This window comes from Lepeophtheirus salmonis, chromosome 14, assembly GCF_016086655.4.
Source record: "Lepeophtheirus salmonis chromosome 14, UVic_Lsal_1.4, whole genome shotgun sequence".
NCBI lineage: Eukaryota > Metazoa > Arthropoda > Copepoda > Siphonostomatoida > Caligidae > Lepeophtheirus > Lepeophtheirus salmonis.
The window spans coordinates 8,066,056-8,092,395 of NC_052144.2; the positions used below are offsets into that span (position 1 = coordinate 8,066,056).

At 31.5% G+C, this 26,340-nt stretch overlaps 1 protein-coding gene across 1 annotated transcript; it reads left to right on the forward strand.

The window, feature by feature from the left end:
* Nucleotides 1–508: 508 nt before the first annotated feature.
* Nucleotides 509–26,058, forward strand: LOC121129007 (furin-like protease kpc-1). Its single transcript, XM_040724648.2, has 5 exons — nt 509–705; nt 6,027–6,852; nt 6,929–7,350; nt 19,242–19,671; nt 25,060–26,058. Exons 2-5 carry the CDS (start codon nt 6,157–6,159, stop codon nt 25,819–25,821), a joined length of 2,310 nt encoding a protein of 769 aa, XP_040580582.1. The 5' UTR covers nt 509–705; nt 6,027–6,156; the 3' UTR covers nt 25,822–26,058.
* Nucleotides 26,059–26,340: the final 282 nt, after the last annotated feature.

Here is a 26,340-nt window from a genome sequence, read left to right on the forward strand (position 1 = left end):
AAAACTATGTATATAGTCAATAAGTTACTCATTTTCAAATAAATTTGTCAATGCAACGTTCCATAACAAAGAAAAATAAGTAATACATAAGTAATGTTATGTTATGTTGAAAGATTTTTAAAAGTAAAGGAAACTTGTTTTTTTAATAGAGTATTTACTTTTTAACCCTTGTGCCCCATAGTCTAACTATAAAAAAAGATGTGTCAGTCTCATATGGTATTTTACCCAATAGGCAGCCAATATATAAAGGAGAAGAAAGAGGGGTGTAAAAGGAAGAGAGAAGGGGGGGAATTGAAATATAAGAGGGAATAATTTGAAATTTCCTATGCGTTTGTTGTGTGTGCGTGCGTACGTTAGTGTAGTAGCAGTATTACTATTAGTAGGGAGTACGAGGACTGGGGCGGAGGGATGGAAGGGAAGAGACAGAATAAAACGCGCTCTTTTTTTTTCTTCTCTTTTTCTTTTTTCAATGTTCTAAAGATTGTAATTTCCAACTTTATATTTATTTAATCAGTCGGATATTGGGAGTTGAATGGGAGAGTACACAAAAGAAATAAACTTGATTTTAGCAGAAAATTATATTATATTTTATTTATATCAAAATCAGTCCAGCAATGTCAATCTGAGTTTGAGTGTTTTTAAAAGAATTGGTGGTGATTTATAGCCCGTTTGCTTGCCTTTATGCATACTATAGATGTAGATTTGGTAAGACTAATTAATATTTATTAATATAATGTGTCCCTTAAGGTTTTTTAAGGAGCTCTTCTTGATTTATAAGTTTGTGTTCAACACGCTTTTGATCGTGTTTGTACATTTTTTGGATGCAAATTTATTTCGTCATTTCTGTCAATAGCTTCCTTTGCATTTAACATCCTTTTATTGTGTTTTGCATCATGATAATCGTTCATAGTTATATATTTATATGAGAGTTGCAATGTGCAATGACAACGGTGTTTTCTTAAGCAAATGGAGTATGTTCCATAGACACGGGCGTCTACAGGAAGTGGGCAGGAGGGGCTGTACCCCTCCGCCTAAAATTAAGCTATGGATTGGGGAAAAAAATTACAAAAATTTTATTATTTGAAATTTAATTTTTCAACTTTTTTTCCAAAAAAATTAATTTTCCAACTTTTTTTCCAAAAATTTAATTTTTTGTTTATAACTGTGGATTTTGGAAATTTTCTTCCAAAAATTAAATATATTAAATTTCATTTTTGAACTTTTTTCCAAAAAAATTTTCTAAAAAATTAAATTTTCCGTAAATAACTATGAATTTTTGATTTATTTTCCAAAAAAAGTACTTTTTTTAAATTTAAAAAAAAAAAGTTTTTCAAAGAAAATTAAATTTTGAAAAGCTATTGATTTTTGAAATTTTTTCCTACAAATGAACTATTTGAAATTTAATTTTCAATTGTTTTTTGCGTATAGTTATGAATTTTTGATTTTTGTTTTCAAAAATTTTAGCTTGTCAACTTTTTTTTTAAATCCAAAAAGAATAGCCCCCACCCCTCCCTGAAAAATTGTTGTCATCCAAATATAGCTTTGTGTAAAAATATCTTCAAATATCTCCATTTTGAAAGGTCCCGAAAAAGTTACTTTATTTTTTTATCATCTATAAAATCTTGTGTGCTCATGTAACATCAGCATTGTTGATCTGGGGGGGGGTATAACAATGAAAACTCTTTTTTGATTAATTTTATTAAGGAAGAAAATTGTCAAATATGGGATGTCAAAATCCCGACTCAATTTTAAGAAAAATCATAATTGGTTGAAGAATACAAATGCATACCTAATATCGAGAAAAATCCTTCCAGGTTGCTTTTATATCGATAGGTAGCATATTACAATTGCTTTGATATTCATTATATGAATCAGGATTAGTTGCCTTGGCGTATTGATTAATAATCTAAAAAATCTGAGATACTAATTAGAATAACCTTTTGTTTAATGCCTTTTGTATTTAATATGGTAAGTAATTGATCGATGATATACCCTAATCCTGGATAGATCTGTTCTTTATTTCTATATTCGAATTGAAGTTAATTACTTCTGTATACATATAATGTATTAATTTACACAGAAATATGATTTAATTAAGCAATTTAAAAATCATATCTTCGGATCTAACTCCTTTTATGTGACTAATGACAGCTTTTTGAATATATGTATGTATCACTGTATGTCATGAGATTTATGCATATCCTACTAACATATATCAGAGTTTAACAACTCAAGGTTATACGCAATTTGTTGAGCAATTTTCTAACTTTGAATCATAGGCGCGTTCTCGTTATATTATATGGAGAATGAAAGGGTTTGTCCTCTTACATCCGGTGAAGTCTTTAGAAGAACTAAATATGTATGTACATTATTTTATGATGTTTTGTCATAATTTCTCTCTCTTTTGTGTGCCTTCATTTTCAATATCCTTAGATTATGACTCATGAAATGGTTATGTATTATGACTTCATGATATTTCGCTCTTCATTATTTCTAAATCCAGGTTTTTCATAAATCATTATCTTCCTCATTTTGGCACCTTTTCCACCTTAATAGAAGATTATAATTTGACTTTGATGGATCGATTGTTGGTGGTATATTGTCATCTAAAATTCAAATTGATTGAACTGATAGATACTTACATAATCAGTCGATTTACTTACATCATTACATGACAGTTGAAAATGTAGGCATTCATACAGTGGCGATACCAAAATGTTAAAAAAATATCCCAACTTTTTCAAGATTCACAAAAAGTAGAAAGTTTATTGCAATGAAACTTCATCTACTTAATAATTAATTAGTTTTCAAAGTAATCATCATTGCCCTCAATCCTAGCCCCGCATACTTACCCACTCCTTCTTTATTGATGCCTTGAGGTCATTATCATGAGGAATAACACAGGTCTTCTTCTCTACAGCACCCCAGATACAGGAGTAACAGTTTGGTTACATCAAATAAGATGTATGAGATATGTATTATGAGCATTGAACATATCTGGCAAAAAATTATCATATCTTTATTATAATACAAACATATTTTATTTCTACTAAGTTATATAATTTATTTTATTTATTATATAACGGAATGATTTAAAATAAGGAACAAGACCCTCAATCACGTCACGAGGGATCAATTTTACCTTCTTTATGAACCGATGAGTGGGACTGGGCTGGATTAGACCACGGGTTTGGTCCAAATTATGGTGCTTCCTCTCCTACATTGTTTGTCCAATCTAAAAAGTTTATTTTTATTTTTTGGATAAGTTGTTTGTTAATTTTTGTAAAATTAGCTTGAAGAAGCTAAATGTTTATTTTAAACTTATTTTCACTGGACATTATGGACTTATTATGACTGTGTGACTTAGTCATTCAATTTCCTCTTACTAATAAGACGGTTGCGTGCATGTTATTAGAACAAGGTTAGTAACACGAAAATTGTAGGACAAACGCAGAAGATATACTAAGTAAATCTTTTTCGTAGTACGTCATATGCTGTGTTTGTGTGTGCATTGTCAAAAAGTAAAAAAATGTAGGGATATTAAATTTGTTTTTTCCGTTGGTTCCTTATTCATTAACACTATATTTAGGGGTTTAGACTCCCAATTATGTCATCCCTTATGCTTTAGTACATTTTCATTGAGAGCTGAAAATCCTTGCTGGCTTAACTTGTTATTATAACATTGGGTTGTGTGTTTTTTGTCCTGTATCATGTATCATAATTGATTATACATAAATTATTCTATAGGCAAGAAACGTCATTTAAATTTGTTACTCAAGTCCCTGAGCTTTTGTTGTTCAGCTCAAGAGATTTTGTGTTGCTGTTAATAAAAGAAGAATAAATGCCAATTAACCTAAATAAATTTCAATGTCAACAACTTTCAATGTCCTCCCTTTTCAGCAGTCCTATCCATAAAAACAAATACATGCATGTAAATGTATTATTTGAGTAGTATGCTGTAGGTATCATTTGAAAAATTAATAAAGATTGGCAAATCGTCCTTGTATTTGAGCATTCTATAGATCATAATAATTGTGTAATAGGCATGAATATATGATATGTATATTCAGAAATGGATTAACTTCTTAGATGTTCATACTAATATTTTCTGACTCCTTAAAAATAATCCGGAAATGTAGGTATCTAGTTATTTTATGTTATCTGATTTAATGGTTTTTTTTTAAAGAATCTCTCACACAATTTGTAATAATGTGCTCATTTCTTTCTCTTCATCCTCATGGGAAAGTTGTGTTGGAGATTCTTCATCTAATGAATAAATATTAAGAAAAGGATGAATTTGAATAGATCTCTTGTCAACAATTGTGTACATTTTTAGTAGGTACTTAGTTTACTAACTTCTAGGAAGTAACAAATACATACTTACATTATAATAGTTCCTTAATTTAGAGCATAATTGTTTTTAAAATGCAATTTTATTGCAAGGTATTTATGACAATAACCTACTTGTTAAATATTAGGTTGGGCAAAAAGTAATTTCGGATGTTTTGGGTTATTTCAATGCTTTATAAGAAGAATTATAATCAACCGAATTAATTCAAGGTTAAACTGTTTTGTTCTATAACTTGTTGTCAACGAGAATCCAATTTCATAATGACCTTTTCGTAGAAGCCCTTGTCAATTAGTAAACAACCACTGTTCATAGGCCTCTATTGAGACTAAATTTGTACCCCAAGCGTGTTGGCCATAGACAGGAACTGGTGGTAGTCTCTTCGTGCAAGGTACAGACTGTAGGGTGATGATTAAGAACTTCCAATCTGAGTTCCCGGAGCTTCTGGCGCGACATCAAAGATATATGCGACCTGGCGTTGTCTTGATTATGTCTCCTATTCACCAATGCTGGCCTTTTCTGTTCGATCGCCAAATTCAAACGGTTGAGTTGTTCACAGTAGAGGACAGAATTGAGCGGAGGAAGAAAATAGCTGGAACCACTTTTGTGCAACAAAAATCGAAAGAGTTTTTGCTCCGTACACATTGCAAATTTTCTTGATCACTTTTGACGTGTTTTCCCTTTCAGGCTTTAAAAATGTAAAATATGACGAATTTCTTCCATTGAGACCTCCATACTCGACGCACGATATTAACGAGTGAACCGGCCAAGTGCCATACTCTCCAAAAAGCGTTTGTAGGATATACTCACATCTTTACAACGATTTATCTTATGATCCGATGTGACCAATAATGAACAAGATATACTTAGTTTTAAAAAAGGGCGGGAACTAAAAAATTACTTTTTCCCCCAACATAATATAATGTGAGAAATGTCTTTGAAATCATCACGTACACAATATTGTTTTTGGTTGTATTTTCTGCATTAAATATACTAAGTCAAAATATAACCTTTGGTAGTTAGTAAGTACATTTTATATGGCTTGTCAACACAAAAGTAAACCTAAATGATTTATCTCTAAATTGAGTTTGGATTATATTTGCATTCTTCGACCAATTACTTATCATTCATTTCTATCAACAAGATACACCATAGACACGTTCTTCATCTTCAAGAGCTGCCAATCTGTTCTTTGGAGAGACAGTTATTACTTGTGAAAGAGGACATGTTCTATTAAAAATATTGCTACTTATAGTATTTAAAAAAATGATTTTAAATGGTACTCTATTTATTTCATAAAAATATCTGTTTTTTTGTAATTAAGTATTGATACTGCAAAGTTTTGCGTCCAAACTATGTAAATTAATAGAAGGTATTTTTAAAAGACTATACCTACCAGGGTCAAGTTATGTATCATAAATCAAATGAAGGTTTTAAAGTATAATTTACGTTCTTGGGTATTTTAGCACATCCTATCAATTGGAATACAATGTTTATAGTTGACCGAAATGACTATGAAATATTTGACTGCATACTTAAAATATATATTGTGCATTTCTCCTTTTCTTGATTTCTGTTCATGATTGTTTTTGTGTGAGCTCAATCTACATATTTGTAGCTGTCATTATAACTATAAATAAGACAAAGCACTAACGTATTTTATACCCTTATTTTTCAGAAATAACTCGAAGAAATCTAGTCATGTAATGAACCAGAGTGATTGTGCAGCTCCACATAAATCAACATCTCACTAACCTTTGATTTTTTGAACTTTTATTTTCCCCATCTACATATAAACTTTTAAGACAATGAAAACTTCCATTTTACATCTATTTCTACTTGTCCTTGTAAAGGGCTATCCTCGACGAGAGGAGGACGAAGTGGATCATAGTGAATCCATGTCATATAAACAACCAAAGACAATGGCTGACTCAAGGAAAATATATCTTAATGAGTGGACTTTGCATCTTCCCAAAGGACTTGAGTCAGCAATAACATTAGCTTCCAAACGTAATTTAATACTCTTGGGAGAAGTTATCCCAAACTCTCATATCTATCATTTCCAATCTGTGAGACGGGGTCACAAAAGATCCAAACGACAGGCTTCCTGGCTTTCTCGACGAAAAATAATGCAAGATAAATCAGTGACTTGGGGGGAACAGTGTACTGTCGTTTCACGAGTAAAAAGAGAGGGGAGTAAAAATCAGAGAAGAAGGCATCAACATTTCTCTTATGAAATGAATGATCCTTATTGGCACAAAATGTGGTATTTAAATCGTGAAGATGATTTAAATATGAACGTTGAAGGAGCTTGGGAACAAGGAGTCACGGGTAAAGGAGTGGCTGTTACTATCCTGGACGATGGAATTGAAAAAGACCATCCGGATTTATTGAGAAACTATGATCCTCTTGCTTCCACAGATATCAATGATAATGATAGTGATCCTAATCCTAGGTATGATTTCTCAAATTCCAACCGTCATGGAACAAGATGTGCTGGACAGGTAATCAATAGTTTTTATTCCTTCCTTCAATTAACAAAGTGTGATATATATTATGTACGGTCTCCTTACTTTAAAGGTTGCTGCCTCTCCCAATAACTCATTATGCGCTGTTGGGATTGCTTATAATGCTCAAATTGGAGGGATTCGTATGCTTGATGGTCAAGTCAGTGATGCTGTTGAAGCCCGTTCACTAAGTTTTAATCCGGATCACGTGGATATTTATTCAAGCTCTTGGGGACCCAATGATGATGGGAAAACTGTGGATGGTCCAGGGAAATTAGCTCATCGAGCTTTTCATAACGGTGTTACCCGTGGCCGAAGTGGAAAAGGCTCCATATTTGTTTGGGCATCTGGAAATGGAGGTAGATTTAAGGACAATTGTAACTGTGATGGATATGCTACATCTATATATACTATCACCGTGAGCAGCACATCAGAATCTGGGCGAATTCCATGGTATTCAGAGGCTTGTGCGTCAACCCTTGCTACTACTTATAGGTAGGACATTTTCTTCTTTCTTAAAAAAAAATATATATACATATATCAGGGTGGCAGGTTTATATACATATATATATTTATTATTTTTTAGTTGGAATATTTTTGAAAAAAAAAAATTCATATATTCACAGCTATTCACAAAAAATTAAATTTTGAGGAATTTTTTTTTCAAAAATCCACCATTTCAAATATTTAATTTTTTGGAATTTTTTTTTAAAAATTCAGTTATTCACAAAAATTTCAAAAATTCATTGCTCTTCACCAAAAAAAAATCACAAATTCACAGCTATTCACAAACAAATTTAATTTTTGAGAAAGAAACTCAAATATTTAATTTTTTGGAAAAAAATTCGTATATTTAATTTTTCGGAAAAAAATTCAAAAATCCATACATAAACATTAACAAAAAAATAATATATTTGGAAAAAAAATTGAGAAATCCTCTCTTGAATACAGAAAAATATTTAATTTTTTGAAAAAAAATTCATATATTTAATTTTTTGGAAAAAATTCCAAAATCCATACATATCCATTCACAAAAAAATAATTTTTTGGAAAAAAATTTCAGAAATTCACATTTATTCACAAAAAAAAAATGAAAAATTCACAGGTTTTAACAAAAAAAAATTATTTTTTGGAAAATGATTTCAAAAGTTAAATTTCTAATAAATAATTTTTTGAAATAAAATTTCAAATATGGACACCCCTGTATAAACATTAAACAAATCATGTATCATACAAAAATTGACCTCATTTGTATTTGGGTACTATTCTATACAATTGAAGTGTGGCATGATGACATACATGAGTACATACATGCAATATGTTGTACAACATGACTACTCTGTCTCCATGCTAACACAAATTTTCTATTTCTCCATCTCTTCATAATTATTTGCATGAATTAATTGGTGTATATTTTGTTGTGCGTAAGTTTTGTGAGATTATTTATTTGTAAATAAAGTCAAACCTGAGCGGACCGTCAACTGTTTCAAGCGTATCACTAGTATTGTGTCGGTCCTTATTAGGGGTACTAACTCTCTCTCAACACCTCATTGGCAGAATTGGGACGGGGTTGTTATTTTTTTTTCTAAATATGGATTGCGTTTTCAAGAGACGGTTGGCAACCAATTTCTCCGATTTTTTAACCATTTGATCCTAAATTGAATTAGATGTATATTTTTGATTTACATCAACACAAGGAAAAAAAATTAATATCCAGCAATTTACTTTAAAAAATACAAAATTAACTGAATACAGTATGAATCTTTCTTAAACAGAAATCTGTCATGCTTACATAAAACAGTATACATTAATATAAAATAATAGAAGGTTAATAGAAATACAAGAGTATACCTTTAAGTATGTAGAACTGATGTTTGACTTCCACCACGCTTTTAATATTGTCAAAATCTGTTTTTCTTGCCCAGTGGTCGGGTATGATACATTAAATTGAAAATTCTAGCAATAGTAACGTCATAGGCTAAAGGTGGTTATGTGTTTTCTCAAAATCTGCCTGTTTTGCCTAGCAGTCGGTACAATACATCAGATTAAAAATTCTAGCAAGCCCGATTACATGATATGATGGTCTAACATTGATAGAAAGTAGAACATCCATCCTGAAATAGTGCATCTATAGAACATCCATAGAAAAATTGTAAGACTATATTTGTGCCTCAAATTAATTTCCTAGTGACATTTTTTTTAAACTCCTAGTATCACGGAACAAAGTGTGTCCCGTTTAAGCTCAATACGGGACGGGTGTTTTTCTTTCTTTCTAAATACGGGACGATTCCGTTTTTCAGGGGATGGTTGGCAACTCTAGCCCTTATTTAGGACCACAGTTCAGTCCGGTCCCAATTAGTTCAGTCCCACTTGTTGGTACTTAAAGAACGTAAAACCATCCCTCGTGACGTCAATGAGGGTGTTTTTCCTTTTATTCATTATTCTGTTATACCATAGGATCAATTATATAACTAGTTAACAATATAATATGTTCGTATTATATTATTTTATAATGAAAAAAATAATATTTTTTGCAAGATATGTGCAATAATCTTACTATATATTTCATATATCTTATTTGGCTTAATAGACCCTCGATATTTGTATGAAAAATTCCAAGCACAGGTCTCAAGGACAGACTATCTTAAGGAACGGTCCCAATGATTGACAGTCCGAAGGACCAATAGGACTGGCCCTAATACTGAACTGAACTTACTAAATAAGGACCGAAACACCACTCCGTATCAACGTTTTAAGCTGCCATATCCAATTCCCACGTAATAATTTGGTACCAAAAGAAGCCCAATTCTATGTAAATTAGCACTTCCAAAATCCGCTTTGATCGGTTTTGGCCAAAGCCTGGATTGAAAGTAATTACTCATTTGATGAAAACGAGCCTCTACTAGGAAGTATTGCGACATGAGTTAGAACAACAGAAGGAGATTAAATCAATTATGATGACGCAGAAAGTGTTGGTGAAACAATACAGCATCAAGTAGATGTAATTTCGTATTCAGAGTCAAAAATCGAGAAGAAAGATCGGAACAAGACATTGGAGGCGCTAGAGGATAAGGAGAAAGTGTATGTCAACCCATTGCTACTATTTTCTAGGTTACTTGTACTGATCGTGAGAGAAGAGGATATACGAAGCTATTTCCAGTACGAACTCACTGCCGTACCTACCTTACTGTTTCAGAATAAATCCTATAAAGTTCAACCAAGAGGCAAATAATATAAGTAATTTGACTATTGATTGAAAATAAATAACTGCACAATCATAGAAATTCAGAATTTGTCAAGTGTTTTAGAATTAAAATCTGTTTTTAGTGTTTGGTCTCATGAAAGTTGGATAAGCGTATCTTCTATGTCAGATGTCCGATAGTTAGCTGTAGCGGTAAAAAGGGGTTATCCTGTTATGTTTTTGTGGACCACTATCTTCTGAGAAAATACTTTTTAAAATGAGCCAAAAGAGAATTATAAAAATATGTATATTATCATTATTTAAGTTTTGATACCATAATTTATATAATATTCTTCTTTTTTGGAAATAATATCTGGACCACTCTGTTTTGTCCCACTTCAGAAATATAGGAACCACTGCTTTATTGTATTACTTTATCCACTTTTTTCAACGATTGAATTGTTACAAATAGCTTGAGAGGTAACATGTACAAAGCGGTCATTTTTTCAATTTTCCCAATATAGGTTTTTGTAACAATTTTACAATTGTATAACTTTTTTCTTCACATTTGGAGCTTCTATATTGGAGTGATTTCTTAATCAAAATGAAAATAAAATTACAACTCGCCAGAGCATTAGTCAGTTCAAGTGCGCTTCCGCTCAGTTATTAATTTTATGAGCACGTCACCGCTCAATTAAAAATGAGTAGAGCTCATTATTTCGCTCGTGTGGGTGTATTTAAATTTGAAGACTTTTTATGAGTGCAATTAAATGCAATATATTGCAAGTTCAAGTGTACCGTACGCTTTGTGACAACTATACAATATTTGCAAAAGCTTATAATAATTTAAATGACTGGGTTTATTGAAATAGGGATGTCAAGAATTTTTTATTTATCGTTTTGTGTGACTTAACCACAAAAAAATTTGCGAGCCTGTATTTCCGAGGTTTCGTATAATATCATGCATTTAAGCCTGATAATTAGCTTGAGCATGTATAGAGATTTCTCAAGTTTTTGGACTTATGCTTGCGTGAAATTTTGGGATCTTATGTCAATTTACTACATAGAAATATAAGAAACTTTGTATTTCAGTTGTTTAAATTCGTTTACAAATATTAAAGATGTATCTTCCAACGGTATCTCCACAAAGGAGGAGCTGGGGGTGTCTCTAGGTGAACCGATAGCTGAGTGTTCTTAAAGTCGCCAGCTAAATGAAAGGCAACCCCATTAACTGTAAACAGCAGAGAGTCGCAGATACAGCAAAAAAAAAAAAAAAAGATTCTAGCTTATCTTGAGTCATAACGTCAACAGTCTATTCTTACAATCTTTAAAATTATTTTTTGTCTCTCAAATTTTTGATGATGTCTCATAAGAGGTAGAAACAAAAAAATTATACAAACTTATATCAAATGAGCAAAAATTCGAGCGATTTTATCGCTCTTCTCAAATAATGAGCGCCCTCCCCCTCAAGAATTTTGAGCGCCGCTCACTTATGTATTGCAACTCGCATTGTACAAAATAAATAATGGATTTCACAAAATATAACATTAATTAAGTCAACAATTATTGGATTGGTGATCTTTTACAAAATGCGTCATGTTTTCACAAAATATCAGATAAATACATAAGTTATGGCTTTTATTTTGATAAACCAACACATTTTTTAAGATGCAGTTCCTTCTTGAAATTTTGATCAACCATGTACGAGTCCATATTCGACATATCTCTTCTACACTCGCTATAGTAGTCATAATTGAAGAAATAATGCATAATCATCAATTATGTATTATAGTAAATATCAATTAGTAGTATTTATATAATTTAATTATGCGTAGAATAAACTTGTTTCTTTCTATATTTAACATTTAATCCTTCTATATAACTCAAATTATGAGTAATGTTAGAATTTGAGTGGAAAGAACATTCTTTAGCTCTCCATGTTCTAAATATACGCCGCAGTTTGGGAAAGGGAACATGACCCCCTCTTCCTCCATCACCAGTTTCAAAATTCTAGTTGTGCCCCTGATCTATTTATACACATAATATATATACAGAGAGGCTAAATATCAATTCATAACGTTGATGGTAGTAATTGATATAAAAGAACACAATGAATGATTTAAATTTGTGACATTTGTTCATAACATAGACTGCAGTACCGTTGTTGCACTGGAGAAATCGGGAGAGTAGGTTCGGTTATGTACAAATGTTCGAGGTATATGGGAGAGAAAATAAACCTTTTTTTTACTTGATGCGTCATGGCTATTTTATAATTTATTCTTTTTGATAAATAAACGAATTAGTTAGAATACTATTAGTGGAACAGGACATCTACCTCTATCCTTTAAAATCCTACCAAGTACACCCCGTCCTTTTTATCTCATAGCATTTCACTCCTCGAGCCATCTGGCCCTCGAATCCTTTACTATCCTTTTTTATCATTATTATTGAGAAGTACAGTTAGTAAATGATAGAGGGCTTAAGTAATAAATGAGTTTTTGGAGTCGTTGTTGGGCAATGTAACTAAGATCCATAAATCCTCAAAATTAAAAACATTTTCAAATGAATTGCTTCGCCATAGACATGATATATAAGCTTCAATAGATATTTCTACTTCATCCCATGACAAATAATTGGGAAAACATTCAGTTTAGGGAAAGATTAAGTTATAATAAATGTTTGAGTAGGGATTTTCGGATAACTCCTTAAATACGGTAAAGTAGAATAATGAATATCAAAAATGAATACTTAAATAGGTTAATTATATCTAATTTATAGTATATGTATTCTTTCAACATTTCAAAAGTCAAATATGTAGAATTCTCCCAAATCTTCTCAAGTAATATCAACGACATAATCGTAATAGAAAGTTTCAAAATACTGACTTAGATATATCTCATATTTGATTAAATCTATTAAAATGTTATAATACAATTATTAGAAAAGATCGATAACGTAGAAAATCCAACTTTGAACCCCCTTGATTAGAACATTTGAAGGTCCAAAGTATTAATTGATAAATGTATTATCACTAGAGGTGGTGGATAAGACTCGAGACTTGCAACTCAAGAAACTGAAATCAAGAAAAGCATTAACACCACAGGCCCTATATAATAATTATGGACTTGAAATGTCTGAAATTAGATAGAAAAACATCTGAGGACTCGAATTAGACTTGATAAAAAGATTTAAGGACTTGGAAAGTGGTTCTGATCGTTTGAGTATTCAAAGTATTTCGTTAGGCTACAATTTATTTTTCTTCAAAATGAAAAATAAGGATTATATTCTTATTTATCACCGCAGAAACGGAACTTTTGAAACTCAACAACATAACTTTAAAATTTAAACTTCTGAATCTATTTACAATTCGACAATGTCGTTAAAAAAAGTAATTTTCAAATGGATCTAGATATAAAACAACGACCTTAAACTTTACAAACATTACTTTTTGATTAAAATACAACAGAATATCGAATTAACATGTCTCCCTCAAAATTGTACACCTTAGTACACACACGAAAATAAAAATTTAGCAGAAGTTTACCTTTTTTGTGACCTTTGACCTTTTATATGACCTTACAACTGTACTGTTTAAACTTTAAACTGTTTTATAACAATTGCTTCAATCATAAAAAGGCTTTAATGATCAAGACATTTGCAAGTTTCTTCTTATTACATTAAAAATGGATTTAAAATATACGTATTCATTGGTGAAAAAGTAATTATGGGCTTGGGTCCTTTCTTCCCATAAGACGTCATTTCATTCGATGTACAGTTAACTGAGGTACGTTTAGTTCCTTACAATTTTCTTGTATTGCAGATTTCGTTGGGTTCTCAAAAATGCATTCAGATATTTTAAATCATTTTTTTCTTTTTTTTAAATAAACACGCAGAATAATAACAGTTGTATAATAATTATTTATGAAACTTTTGGATTGCAATACATCATGCTTAGCAAATATGTTAAAAATTGTGTATGAATTAAATTTACACTCGATAAATACATTCATTTTGATAATGAAATAATAATATTTTGACAATGCAAAATCCTTATTTTTCAACAACTTGTTTAAAATTAGAACTACCAAGGGGTCAATTTTGATCCCCTTTTAACTTTGAAAGTTAATTTTCTAACCGTCGAATAATAAAGGATTCTAAATTTTCATATGAGTTCCTATTTTAGAGTCTACCAGTAACATAATAAAATTTAATACCTGTACAAATAGTACATCTTATATAACTACCAAAAGGTTTGTTTTTGTCCTCCAATAGTAGAAGTTATTATATTATCTATATAGTGATATCTATGGAAGACTATCTCAAGGATCTTCCACTTATTTTTGTTTGTTTAATAGACTGTATTCAGGGGCGTCCGCAGGATTATATTTTGTGGGAAGGGCCTTGTTTTATGGATTTTTTTTTTTGAAATTTTTTTCCAAAATCCACTGCTTTACACAAAAACTAAGATTTTTGTAAAAAAACTTCTAAAATCCATATTAATTCTCAAAAAAATTTAAAGATCCACTGCAGTTCACAAAAAAAAAAAAATATGATGGAGAAAAACTTCAATTATTAAATTTTTTTTTAGACTAAATTTTGTGAAGAAAAATTTCCAAAATCCATATTTGTTTCCCAAAAAATAAGATTTTCTGGAAGAAAATTTCAAGGATCCATAGATATTCTCCAAAATTTCAAAGATCCATAGATATTCTCCAAAATTTCAAAGATCCATAGATATTCTCAAAAATTTCAAAGATCCATAGATATTCTCCAAAATTTCAAAGATCCATAGATATTCTCAAAAATTTCAAAGATAACATGCTGTTAAAAAAAATTGAATTTCTTGGACAAAAATTCCAATTATTAAATTTTTTTTTAAATTCAAATACTCGAGTTTGCGAAGAAAAATTTCAAAATCCATATCTATTTACAGAAAATTAAATTTTGTAGAATTAAATATTAGAAAAATGATATTAAATCTCAAATATTATTTTTTTACAAATAAAAAGCAAAAATTCTGTAATTGGGGAGGGGTGACTCCGGGCCACCCCCTGCAGACGCCCTTGCTATTGTATGACTATTGGCGTCTTTTATAACTTGCAATCGAGTGACTACGTTCTTCATAATATGGAGCGAAATTGCATTAAAAAAATATTAGCTGCAGGATAGTGTAACAGTCTGTAGCTTGAGCGCGCAACATAAATAATGTAAAAAGGGCAATTCTCTTTCATTTTCAATTAAATAAAAATTCACCACACCCTTTATGAGAGTAACATACCTATATTTTATATTAAATAATATTATCATTCAGGGAGTTGTATTGTTTTGTCGTTAGAAGACAACACTCTCTATTGATTTGCTTATAAACTAATATAATTGAGCAATGCGCATGCCTTATTGAAGGAAACACCATTTTTGTGCCTCCAAATTGAAATTTTTACAACATAAAATGGACAAATTTCCTATACATGCTAATTGAACTCCATCTAATGACTTTTATAATTTAAAAAAAAATTCAACACCTGCATTGAATACTAATACTGAATACAAGTGATAAACACGGATATTCATCGTGTTGATCTAAGACTGGACTGAACCGGACCGACACAACACTAGATATTTGAATTAAATTAAAGTAATACATACTAAAAATCACTATTAAATAGTTAGACTTGCACATTTTTTTATCGATTAGGGAAAGGCAAAATAGTATATTTAAAGAAAAATATATTTTATTCTTTCCATTGTAAAATGTAATTCTTATCTCTACAACACGGTAATCAGATTTTAAACGATGTCATAACCACTCATGTGGAAATTGTCTAAATCCTCAAGAATGTATTAAAAGTATATGTCGGTAACTTTGATGGACGACGACATATCTACTGAAAAATGTCATTAAATAAAGTATAAGTGCTCCTTACTCGCTAATACGTTTGAATTTTCTTAATTGGGAGAAATTATTAACAAGAGCACTACTAATACCTTATATATATATATACAAACATCTATATATTTAAATGTATGCTCGCAAAAATTCGGACAATTTTCACATGCCCAAGTCATAACATATTTTAAATACATTTTGAGGTCAGATATATCATAAAACTATTCAATAGGGGCATAGAAATTTTGATAGACAACCAGCTTTTCGTTCTTTTTATTTGTTGATCCTATTTTGACATCTAATAGTTCACTAATATTAATGAAAAAATGGTTTTATTGTTTAAAACTGGGTTATTTAGGTGCTAAAATGTGCTGACGTCACGTGAAAATGATATTTTTACACTCATTTGCTCTGTTGGTTCCCTATTTGCAATCTTATGCTTGTACCTCTGCAATAAAATTGAAGAAAAAGTTGTCGAAATTAAGTGCAAAAACTGTTTTTGAAAGTAAATATTGGTTATGTATATTCATATGTAACAAATCAATTAATAAATTGGTTTATTTATTAAAAAACTATAATGTTTTCAACGACAAGTGTAAAAATGTACCCATTGGTTGTTCATATGGGGTCAATTGATTGATTTTTATGTTAAGTTGCAACAAAAATAGTGAAGGGCTGAATTTAATTGTCGTAGAAAAATATTAAATCCAAAATATTATCATAAGTAAAGGTTGACTAGTATTTCTAAAATGTAAAAAGTAGTGATGGGAATATTAAAAAAAAAAATCCCAATGTCTATTAAAAATTCGCATTTCCTATTCTTTAATATTTTAAATAATAGTTAAAAAATACGATTTTGTTATCCGGGGGTCCATATGATTATATTTTAGAGTGTCTCTGATTTTGAAATTTTTCTTTTTTTTTTAAATTTAAATATACAATATATTGTTGTTTTTTTTCAAAAATCCATAACTATTCACAAAAATTTAAATTTTGGAAAAAAATTCAAAAATTCATAGCTATTCAATTAGAAATTATATTTTTTGAAAAAAAGAATTGGAAACTAAATTTTCTGGCATTTTATTTTTTGGAAAAAAAAATAATCCACAGCTATTTACAAAAAATGAATTGTTAGGAAATAAAGTTCAAAAATTGAATGTTAAATATTTAATTTTTTGAATATAAATTCAAAAATTCATAGCTATTCATTTAGAAATTAGATTTTTTAGAAAAAATACTGGAAAAATTAAATTTTAGCTCGTAATCGAAATTTTCAAAAATCCACAGCTATTTACAAAAAACGAAATGTTTAGAAAAAAAAGTTCAAAAATTGAATTTTTTGGATAAACAATTCTAGTAAAATGAAAAAAATCCTAAATTGGGGGGGCTATAAAGCCCCTCCATCAGACCCCTGTCTATAGTATACATTTTTGTATAACTCAACTTATACCCGAAATTTGAGTAGAAGGACCATAATTGACTTATGTATATATATATATACAGGTGTGCGCGTACGGCTTGAGGGTTTGACGAGGGGTTCTCTTGTAGACCTGAAGACCAAGATCTTTCTTAACTAACCGGTCCATGGTCCTTCTGCTGACGTTGAACTCCCTGGAGAGGCCGCTGACAGTGACCTTGCCTCTCTTGTCCTCGACAGACTTTTTCACGGCAGCAACCATTTAGTCCGACCTTTGAGGCCTTGACTTAGATCTTGTGGTCACCTCAGGAGTCCCTTTGGCTACCACGCTGTAAACGGTGGTGCGGTTGCATCTCAGAACCTTGGCAATTTCAATGGGAGTTTTTCCCCGCGCGGAAAGTTCCAAAATTGCGACTCGACGTCTCTCCATATTATCGGCTGTTGTTTCTCTGTTGCTATTTAGATTTTGCTGGAGTTTTGTTTATAACTAGTCAAGATCCTTGTCTCGAAGTATAAACCGGTTTCAACTCAATAAAATCACGAGTATGTGCATGGTGTAAGATCTAAAGGAGTATTCAGTTTTAGACGCGCACACATGTATATGTCCATATTAATTAGTGGGTTGTACAAAGGATAAATTGGACATATTTTTTCCTTTTTCTTGCTTTTTGTTCAGGATTGTTTTGTGTTAACTCACCAAATATATATTTATATACAGGGTGTTTCATCCAAATCCGGTACTTCAAATAATATGCTTTTTCTGGCACATCAAAATTGTGCAATGCTTTTTTTAATGGTGAAATATACAAATAAACGTTTCACTTAGTAATTAAAAGACTGCAAGAAGTCAACCACTGAAGATTTTTTTGCCTATTACATTTTCAAAGTCAGAATTTTTGTAAATAAATGTGTATTTTTGAAGGAAAAAAATTACAAAAAATTTCAAATTTCTAGCCTATTACATCTTCCAAGGGATAATTTATTGTTAATGGCTATAGATTTTTGATTTTTTTTTTTTTTTTTTCAAAAATTTAAATTTTTGGTAAATAGCTGTAGAATTTTGAAATTTTTTTCTAAATACTTTGATATTTTAATTTTTTTACAAAGATTTAATTTAGTATTTGGTTTTACCCAACCTAAATCCGATAGATTATTTTGTTTCGAGTAACATTGAGTCAAACGTCATGAGAGGTCCATACATCTCCACTCCTTTGCAGGAGTGTAGGCTGGAGGGTCTGTAGCCCATCACTGAAATTAAGTAATTTTTGTTTTTCTCTAGAAAATTTAATACATGCAAAAAAAAAAAAATTGAAATTTTTTGAGAACAGCTGTGAACTTTTCATATTGGAAATTTTTTACAAAACAAAATAACATTGCAAAGACTTTTAATTTAATTTTTGAATTTTTTCAAAAAAATTACAACCCCCTCCACCCTCCCCCCCAAAAATAAAGTTATATATTTAGAAATGTAATTCTGCGGACGCCCCTGCATTGTCTCTAGTTAGTTTCTATGGCCTGCACGCGGTTCATGACCCGAGTCGAGGCTATGGCTGTTTGAGATATATTTTCAATAATAATGTTCTTGTTTTTTGGTTTTTTTTTAATAAACCTTAAAAAAAGGACCACTTTATCTGAATTTAAAGTAGATAGATCAAAAGAGCGGGATTTTGTTGTTATACCCAGTATAGTATTGTATAGTCTACAAATGTTTAAGAAAATACATGTGTTTCATTGATTGATCTTTTCTTCTTTCATTCGAATCACTCATATGAACAATTATAAAGAATATGACGCATATGGCTATATTTTTAAACAAAATGAATATCTATGTATGTAAATAATAAATTTCCATTTTCGGAATAATCATTATTTTCCTTTATTTTTTCCTTCTCTCTCAATAGCTCTGGAACTACCTCGGAAAGACAAATCGTCACGACGGATCTTCATCATAGCTGTACCTTAAAACACACTGGTACCTCTGCCAGTGCACCAATGGCCGCAGGGATTATTGCTCTCGCCCTTGAAGCGAATCCCAATCTTACATGGAGAGATGTTCAACACCTCGTCGTTCGAACTTCTCGTCCAGCCAATCTACGTGCCCCTGATTGGCGGATGAATGCCATGGGACGACTTGTATCTCATTCATATGGCTATGGACTCATGGATACAAGCGCTCTGGTCAAAGTTGCTAAAAAATGGAACTCTGTCCCTGAGCAGATGAAATGCAAAGTGGAGTCACCCTACTATTATAAAGTGATCCCTGCTATGGGATATATTACTATTCATCTGGAAGTGAAGAGTAGTGCCTGTCAGATTAAGCATTTGGAACATGTAAGCAGCCATACAGCCGTAGTGTTATAGATATATTATAATTTATAAATGTTCAATTAACATTTTTCATTTTTAAATATCTAATTTAACATCTGGTCTTGCATAATCAAATAGTCTCTTTTTTCTTCCTTACATTAATTAACTGGTATAAAATGTGAACATTGATGCAGATTCTATTTATACTTTTATGTGTAGTACATATTATGTACAGGGTGGTACAGATATATTGGGAAAATATTTAAAGGCTTATAATCACCGAACTAGATGGGATATAACTTTGCCAGTGTACTGGTTCTGGTTTTTTACTTATAATTTACACCTTCCAACAAGACAATGCACCAACCCACAAAGCCACAATAGTACAACATTGTCTAAGCCACAAAATATCCTCACTTTTGGAACCCTGGATTTTTGACCTGCAAAGAGCCTGGTCCTGAACCCATGCAATTTTTATCTCCGGGGGAGGGTCGACCATGAGGCTTGTGCCAAGTATCATACGCCTGTGGAGGGCCTCAAGAAATCAGTTACCAGTACATTGGAAAAGCTGGATCCCTAGGAGGTCGCCCAGCCTTCTAAAGCTTCTTGCGCCGTGTTGCCGAGGTTATCGAGAGAAGTAGATTTCATTATAAATAATTGAATAGGATTAAACGTAGCTCTCATATAATTAAAAAATATAGTTATATCCAAGGTTAATAGAAATATAAGTTTAGACCATAATATAATCGGGCTTGGTAGAATTTTCTATTTGATGTATCGTGCCAACTGCTGGGCAGGAAAGACAGATTTTGACATAACAAGCAACCACTCATACAATATGACGTCAATATGAAAAAGAGTGGTGGAAGTCAAATATCAGTCGTATATGGGTTATGATATAACCTTGCATTTCTATTAACCTTGGCTCGAACCTGTTTTGTTCGTTCGTAATAAGCCTTTAAAGATTTTCCTAATTTATTTGGACCACCTTGTATGTTAAAGTAAAACTAAAGAAATACTAATTTGGATATTTGCATACATGCGTATATTGAACTGATGTAAATGTGTTACATAGAATAATCACTTATTCTCTATCTGCTCTGCTTCAAAAGAATCCTTGACAAATATGATTAGAGACGGGACCATGCCTTTCATCACTATAAACGATACTGTTTTCTTACTCGCTGACACGTTAGAATGTTAAAATAGGAAGGAATCTATTAAAATGCATTATGTACTTTATAGACTAAAAAGACTATTCCTAGCTCAAATGGAATCCTAGAATGTTTACTTATAATTAATCAGTGCAACTCCATTTAATCAATTAAAGGAACTTTCGATAAAGTTTAGTAACGTGCGTGTGTACAGAGGGGATGCTTTAGTCTCTCGAATAAAGCATCCCCTGGATCAACACGTCATATTAAAAGATATATTTATTAAGATGTTAGTATTATTATTATAGGAGAGAACATTTAATTATTGAGTAACTTCATGAGAATGTGCTCCTAAAAATTGAAGAATAACAGCCCCATGATTTCTTAGGGAGTTATTTTTTGTATATTGTTAAAGCAATCATGTGACTCAGTCTTACTACATATCAAATGTATCCCCAATGATTGAGTTTTGAATTTTAATGAAATTATGTCAACTGATGGCTAATGAAACAATAACTCAAATGATATAAGTTACAGCAAAAACAATTTCAAATGATATAAGATACAGCAAAAGCAATTTCAAATTATATAAGTTACAGCAAAAATAATTTCAAAAGATATTGCTCTTTTAAAAAGAATTGCTTTTACGTGTATAGTTTACAAATGTTCCGCACATAGTCGCCAAGTCAAGCAAAGTGACACCAATTATATATTACTGCCTATAGGAGTAGAGGATATGGAACAAGACATCCTTAGAGTTGACATTGTTGTAAGGAAAAATTACCTTGGAAATTTAGAAAAGGAAAAAATGTTCTTCTCTGTGCTCTTTTTTTTTCATTGCAGCTAATACTAACAAGGATCTTAATTTATGTGTACCATATGTCTCACTCCAGCCTTCTCCTCGCCCCCCTTACAAAACATGTCAATTCTTCCGTTACTCCATAAGGGACGAACTCACAACTCCTCCACATATGGATCCTTTCATCTTCTTACAAGATAAAAATATTGATAATTATCCGAATAACTCAAAAGAGTTGCGTTTCATCTCCTCCTTCTAATAATGTATAACGCTTCACTTAGGGAAGTTCTTTAATATTATTAAAGGTTGCCGTAATTGAATTGTTATTTTCCGCTTATGTTGTCTCCTATTTCGAGTTAGAACACGACTTTACCCCTCTAACATAAAACTACCCTATGTATTTTATTGTCCGCTGTCAATTCACTCATCTTACTTGATACATCATGGCTATTTCACAATTTATTATTATTTTTGATAAATCAACAAAGTAACGAGTTATTCTATTCTTATGCTCCGTTTCCAAAAGGGCAGGAATACAGTTTCTTGTTGATCCCTCGTTGTATATATTATATACATCTATTGGCCATTTTGTTATTTCTATGAAGACATTTTGGCTATTGCACAAAAACTTATGTAGAGCTACGCTTTTAATAAAGTTTTATTAAGCAATATCATAATACAGTATCTAATGAAATACATTTTAAAAATTGTGAATAAATTTTAAGACATTTATAGTTACATTTGAGATAAATAGCAGTTGTTATTTTTGACTTATTTGGCTAACTACCAGATGGTTTTTGACCTTTTATCTGTTTTTTTCTTGGAAGAAAGCTTTCGTGATGCCATGAAGGTAACGACATGAGAAAGATAAAGGATGATGTAAAGGAAAACTTGTAAACTATATCCACTTATACTCCTCAAATCCGTCTCTATCAAATATCTCGAAGGAAAGTTGGAAAAAATTAGGGGTTTTTAAACAAACATCTGCATTGTATTATAATATAATTTTTGTGGCCATATCTTTTTTGATATTCAAGACAAATGGCCTCTAGCAACTATTCTATGTCCCCTACATTTGCATTTAATGGGAAATGAATTTAAGCTAATGCATCTTTATATGGTTAGTACATAAATTAACTAACAAAAATGTAATTGAAGTATTCTCCTTAAGGAAGAGCATTATACGTGCAGATGCTAGATCTTAAAAGCGTAAGTATTTGTTTGCAGTACTTGACAGGGGAATCCTTGAAAACTCTACTTAACTTAATGGAATACATAGTTACTGTTCTCTGCTCAACTCTATGAACTTTTAGTGTTGTTCAATTATACAATTTGGAAATCAAAAACGAGTTTGTTCATATTACATACTATACACGTTTGATGATTTCATTCATATTTGAGAATCCCTGTTGACTTCTTTTTTACATTGTGTATTAAACATATAAGGAGCGGGTCAACACAAAAGCAAGCTAGAGTCTGGAGGAATGTTATTATGCAAGGTTAGTCTGCAATGATTTTCTGTTCTCTCTGAAAATGTACTAGCATAACGTATGCCGTCATTGGGACCCTAAATACAGGAATATGTCTATAGTAAATAATGGAAAAACCTAAATATTGTTCCTATAAATAATGAATCAATGGATAAAATAAATTTAATATGTCTACATTTTTTACTTTTTACCTCCGCCAACGAAGATGAACGGAGATAATATTTTTGCCACTGTTTGTTTGTCTGTTCTTTACCAGGATTATGTTCAAAGTTTCATATTTATTTTGGTTAAACTTAATATGAAGATAATATAAGGTCAGAGTATGAAGCTATTAAATTTTGAGAGGCAAAGGTAACAAAAGACGTATAAAATGCATAATCGACCATAACTTTGGTACAAATTGAGATACATAATCAATAATATTTCAAGCCGAGGTTTTGCGCTCTACTTGGAGCCCCTTCTAGTTATGTATTATATTAACTCAAAAATACACCCATGACGTCATCAAAAAGAGAGATACTTATGTATAAATCTGCTGTTTTTGCTCTACGATTTTCTTGTTTAACCATTTTCACGGCGTTAAGGTGGATTACCACATCTAGCGAGATTTTGTGAATATACGTGTATAAGTTTGGAACGGACCAATAGACTATGTATTTTTAAGGACTTTGCGTATTATAATCCTCAAACCTCAACAATTCTTCATTTCAAAATCAAGAGGTTTTGTGATTTAAAATTAACCTTGTTTGGAGGAGAGAAAATGCCACAAGAAATAAATTTTGGAAGCACTTTAGTTACTCATATGCAAAATCTCGATGGATGTGGTAACCTCTCTTTACCTCGCTAGCACAAAAATACCCAATGTATTTGCTGTCAGCTGTCAATTGCCTCGTTTCACTTGATACACCATGACCAAGGTTAATAGAAATACAAGGTTAGACCAACCTGTAATCAGGCTCGCTATAATTTCAATCTGATGTATTGTACCGACTCCTGGGCAAGACAGGCAGATTTGTACAAAACACGCAACCACTTATAGTCTATGACGTCACGATTGCTAGAATTGTCAAATAAATGTATTGTACCGGCTGCTGGGTAAGATAAACAGATTTTGACTAAACACGCAACCACTCATCTACTATGACGTTAATATTAAAAGCGTGGTGGAAGTGAAACATCAGTCGTATACGCGTTATGGTACAACCTTGTATTTTTATTACACTTGCATCACGGCTAAATTTCTATTTCATAATTTATTCTTCTTCATAAATAAACGGAGTAAAAACTTATCCTACTAATGCTCCCTTTCAAGAAAATGAATACAATTTCTTGTTGATCCCTAGTAATCGTTGTAAATAAATATATATATATGAGTCATTTTATTATTTCTATGAAATTTTTTTGGCTATCATATACAAATAGAAATGTATAGCTACTCATATAATAAAATATTACTAAGCAAATTATAATAAAGTATCAAATAAAATACTATGTAGGATTGTAATACTATGGATATAGCTCTATATAACTCATTTTAAGATTGTGCAGATATATTATGGAAATAAGTCATATTTAAGAGATAAATAACAGATGGTATGAGTAACTTATTTGGTGAAAAGCCAGATGATTTCGGGTCTTTTTCTGTTTCTTTTTAGAAAAAAGATTGTGTGATAAAATAAAGGTCACAACGTTTTTTCTAATAGCATTGTATCCCTTGGGTGTGCTGCAAATTGGTCATTAAGGAGCACAATGAAAGAATTTGAAATTGATGGGCCAAATGAAGATGGATAACCCTTGTCAATATTCTTGGGTATATCATCTCATTTAAATACAAGGCCGATAGTTGTAATATTGTACTGGCCGGCCTAGGTATAAGATGTAAAACAGGATTAATTGAACATTTTTCATTTTCTTGATTTTCCCTCTAGATTGTTTTGTATTAATTCATCACATATTTAATACCTTTCAGGTCCTTTCTCCAATACACGTCGCAACGGGTCGAAAGCGTGGAGACCTGCGAATTTATCTTCAGTCTCCCATGGGCACACGCTCAACTCTATTAGATGCTAGACCTCAGGACTATTCCTCCAATGGTTTTACGAATTGGCCTTTTATGACTGTTCATTCATGGGGAGAGGATCCAAGTGGAACTTGGATTTTAGAGATCCACAACGACGCCTATTCAAAATTGACAATGCACGCAAAGTTCTTCAAATGGTCACTTGAGCTCTATGGAACTGCAAATGATCCTAACCAAAGTGATGAAGATAAGGATGTCAATGTCATTCGTGAAGTTCCTGATACAGACTTTCTTGACGTTATTCACTCAGTTAAGTTCTCTTCCTCCACTACGACGACACCCACTCTCCCCCCGGTCTTGTATTCTTCTACTCGAAAAGCTAGTACGACGGAGCTTTCCTCAACAAACAGTCCTTCAAAGAGTCATGAGCTTATCGTCGTGACCCCATCTAAAAATGTTATTTTACCTTCTGGCTGTGTGAGTTTCAATATGAAATGTACTCGAAATGTGTCTCACTGTCGCACGTTCGCTCATCGCTCCGTCGCTAATATATTTTGCAAATGCATTGATGCATGTTTGGAAGTTGCAGTTTCCCTTAGCGAGAAAGACGAGGATATATTTAATATGCAATGTGACAGTGCTGGCTCTAAGCCTCCATCATCGACCAAAGTTCCTTTCTTTTGTAACTTGTTACCATTTTTAAATAATTGACGTGTGGACGATCCGACTCTACTCAGTTCTCTCGTCATACCTACATAGAAGAAAAAATGGGAATTATTTATTTAATAGTGTGTATACATGTTTAATAGAATTATATTATTTTCATAATTAAATATTAAATTATTATTATTATATCTATGAAAAAGTAGCTGTAGTACAAAAAGACACCCTCAAACAGAAACACAAACAGATAAGAAAGTTAAAAAAATATACATAAAATACTTATTATATGAGTCTATTCCAGTTCATTTAATCATTCAGATTTTACTTTCAGTATATGGGAATTTTTTTTGTTACAAATACTTATTTTTGGAGAGACGAAAGGGATGAACGAATAATCAGGTGGGTTTGTTACTTCAAATGAGGCATGAGTGTTGTTAGGGGTCTTACATAATGATGAAAGTCCAGTCTATAATGGACATGTTAACAAAAAGAAACAGAAAATCAACATGGTAACCCTGACAATTAGAAGAATGTTTTGGAGATCAGCTGTGACAATGGAGGAGGGGG

Bases quoted from the DNA above. Each gene is read 5' to 3' on its own strand.
- LOC121129007 (XM_040724648.2), top strand. From the start codon at position 6,157: ATGAAAACTTCCATTTTACATCTATTTCTACTTGTCCTTGTAAAGGGC. The intron at 6,853-6,928 runs GTAATCAATAGT...CTTACTTTAAAG, and splicing joins GAACAAGATGTGCTGGACAG to GTTGCTGCCTCTCCCAATAA. The intron at 19,672-25,059 runs GTAAGCAGCCAT...AATACCTTTCAG, and splicing joins AGATTAAGCATTTGGAACAT to GTCCTTTCTCCAATACACGT.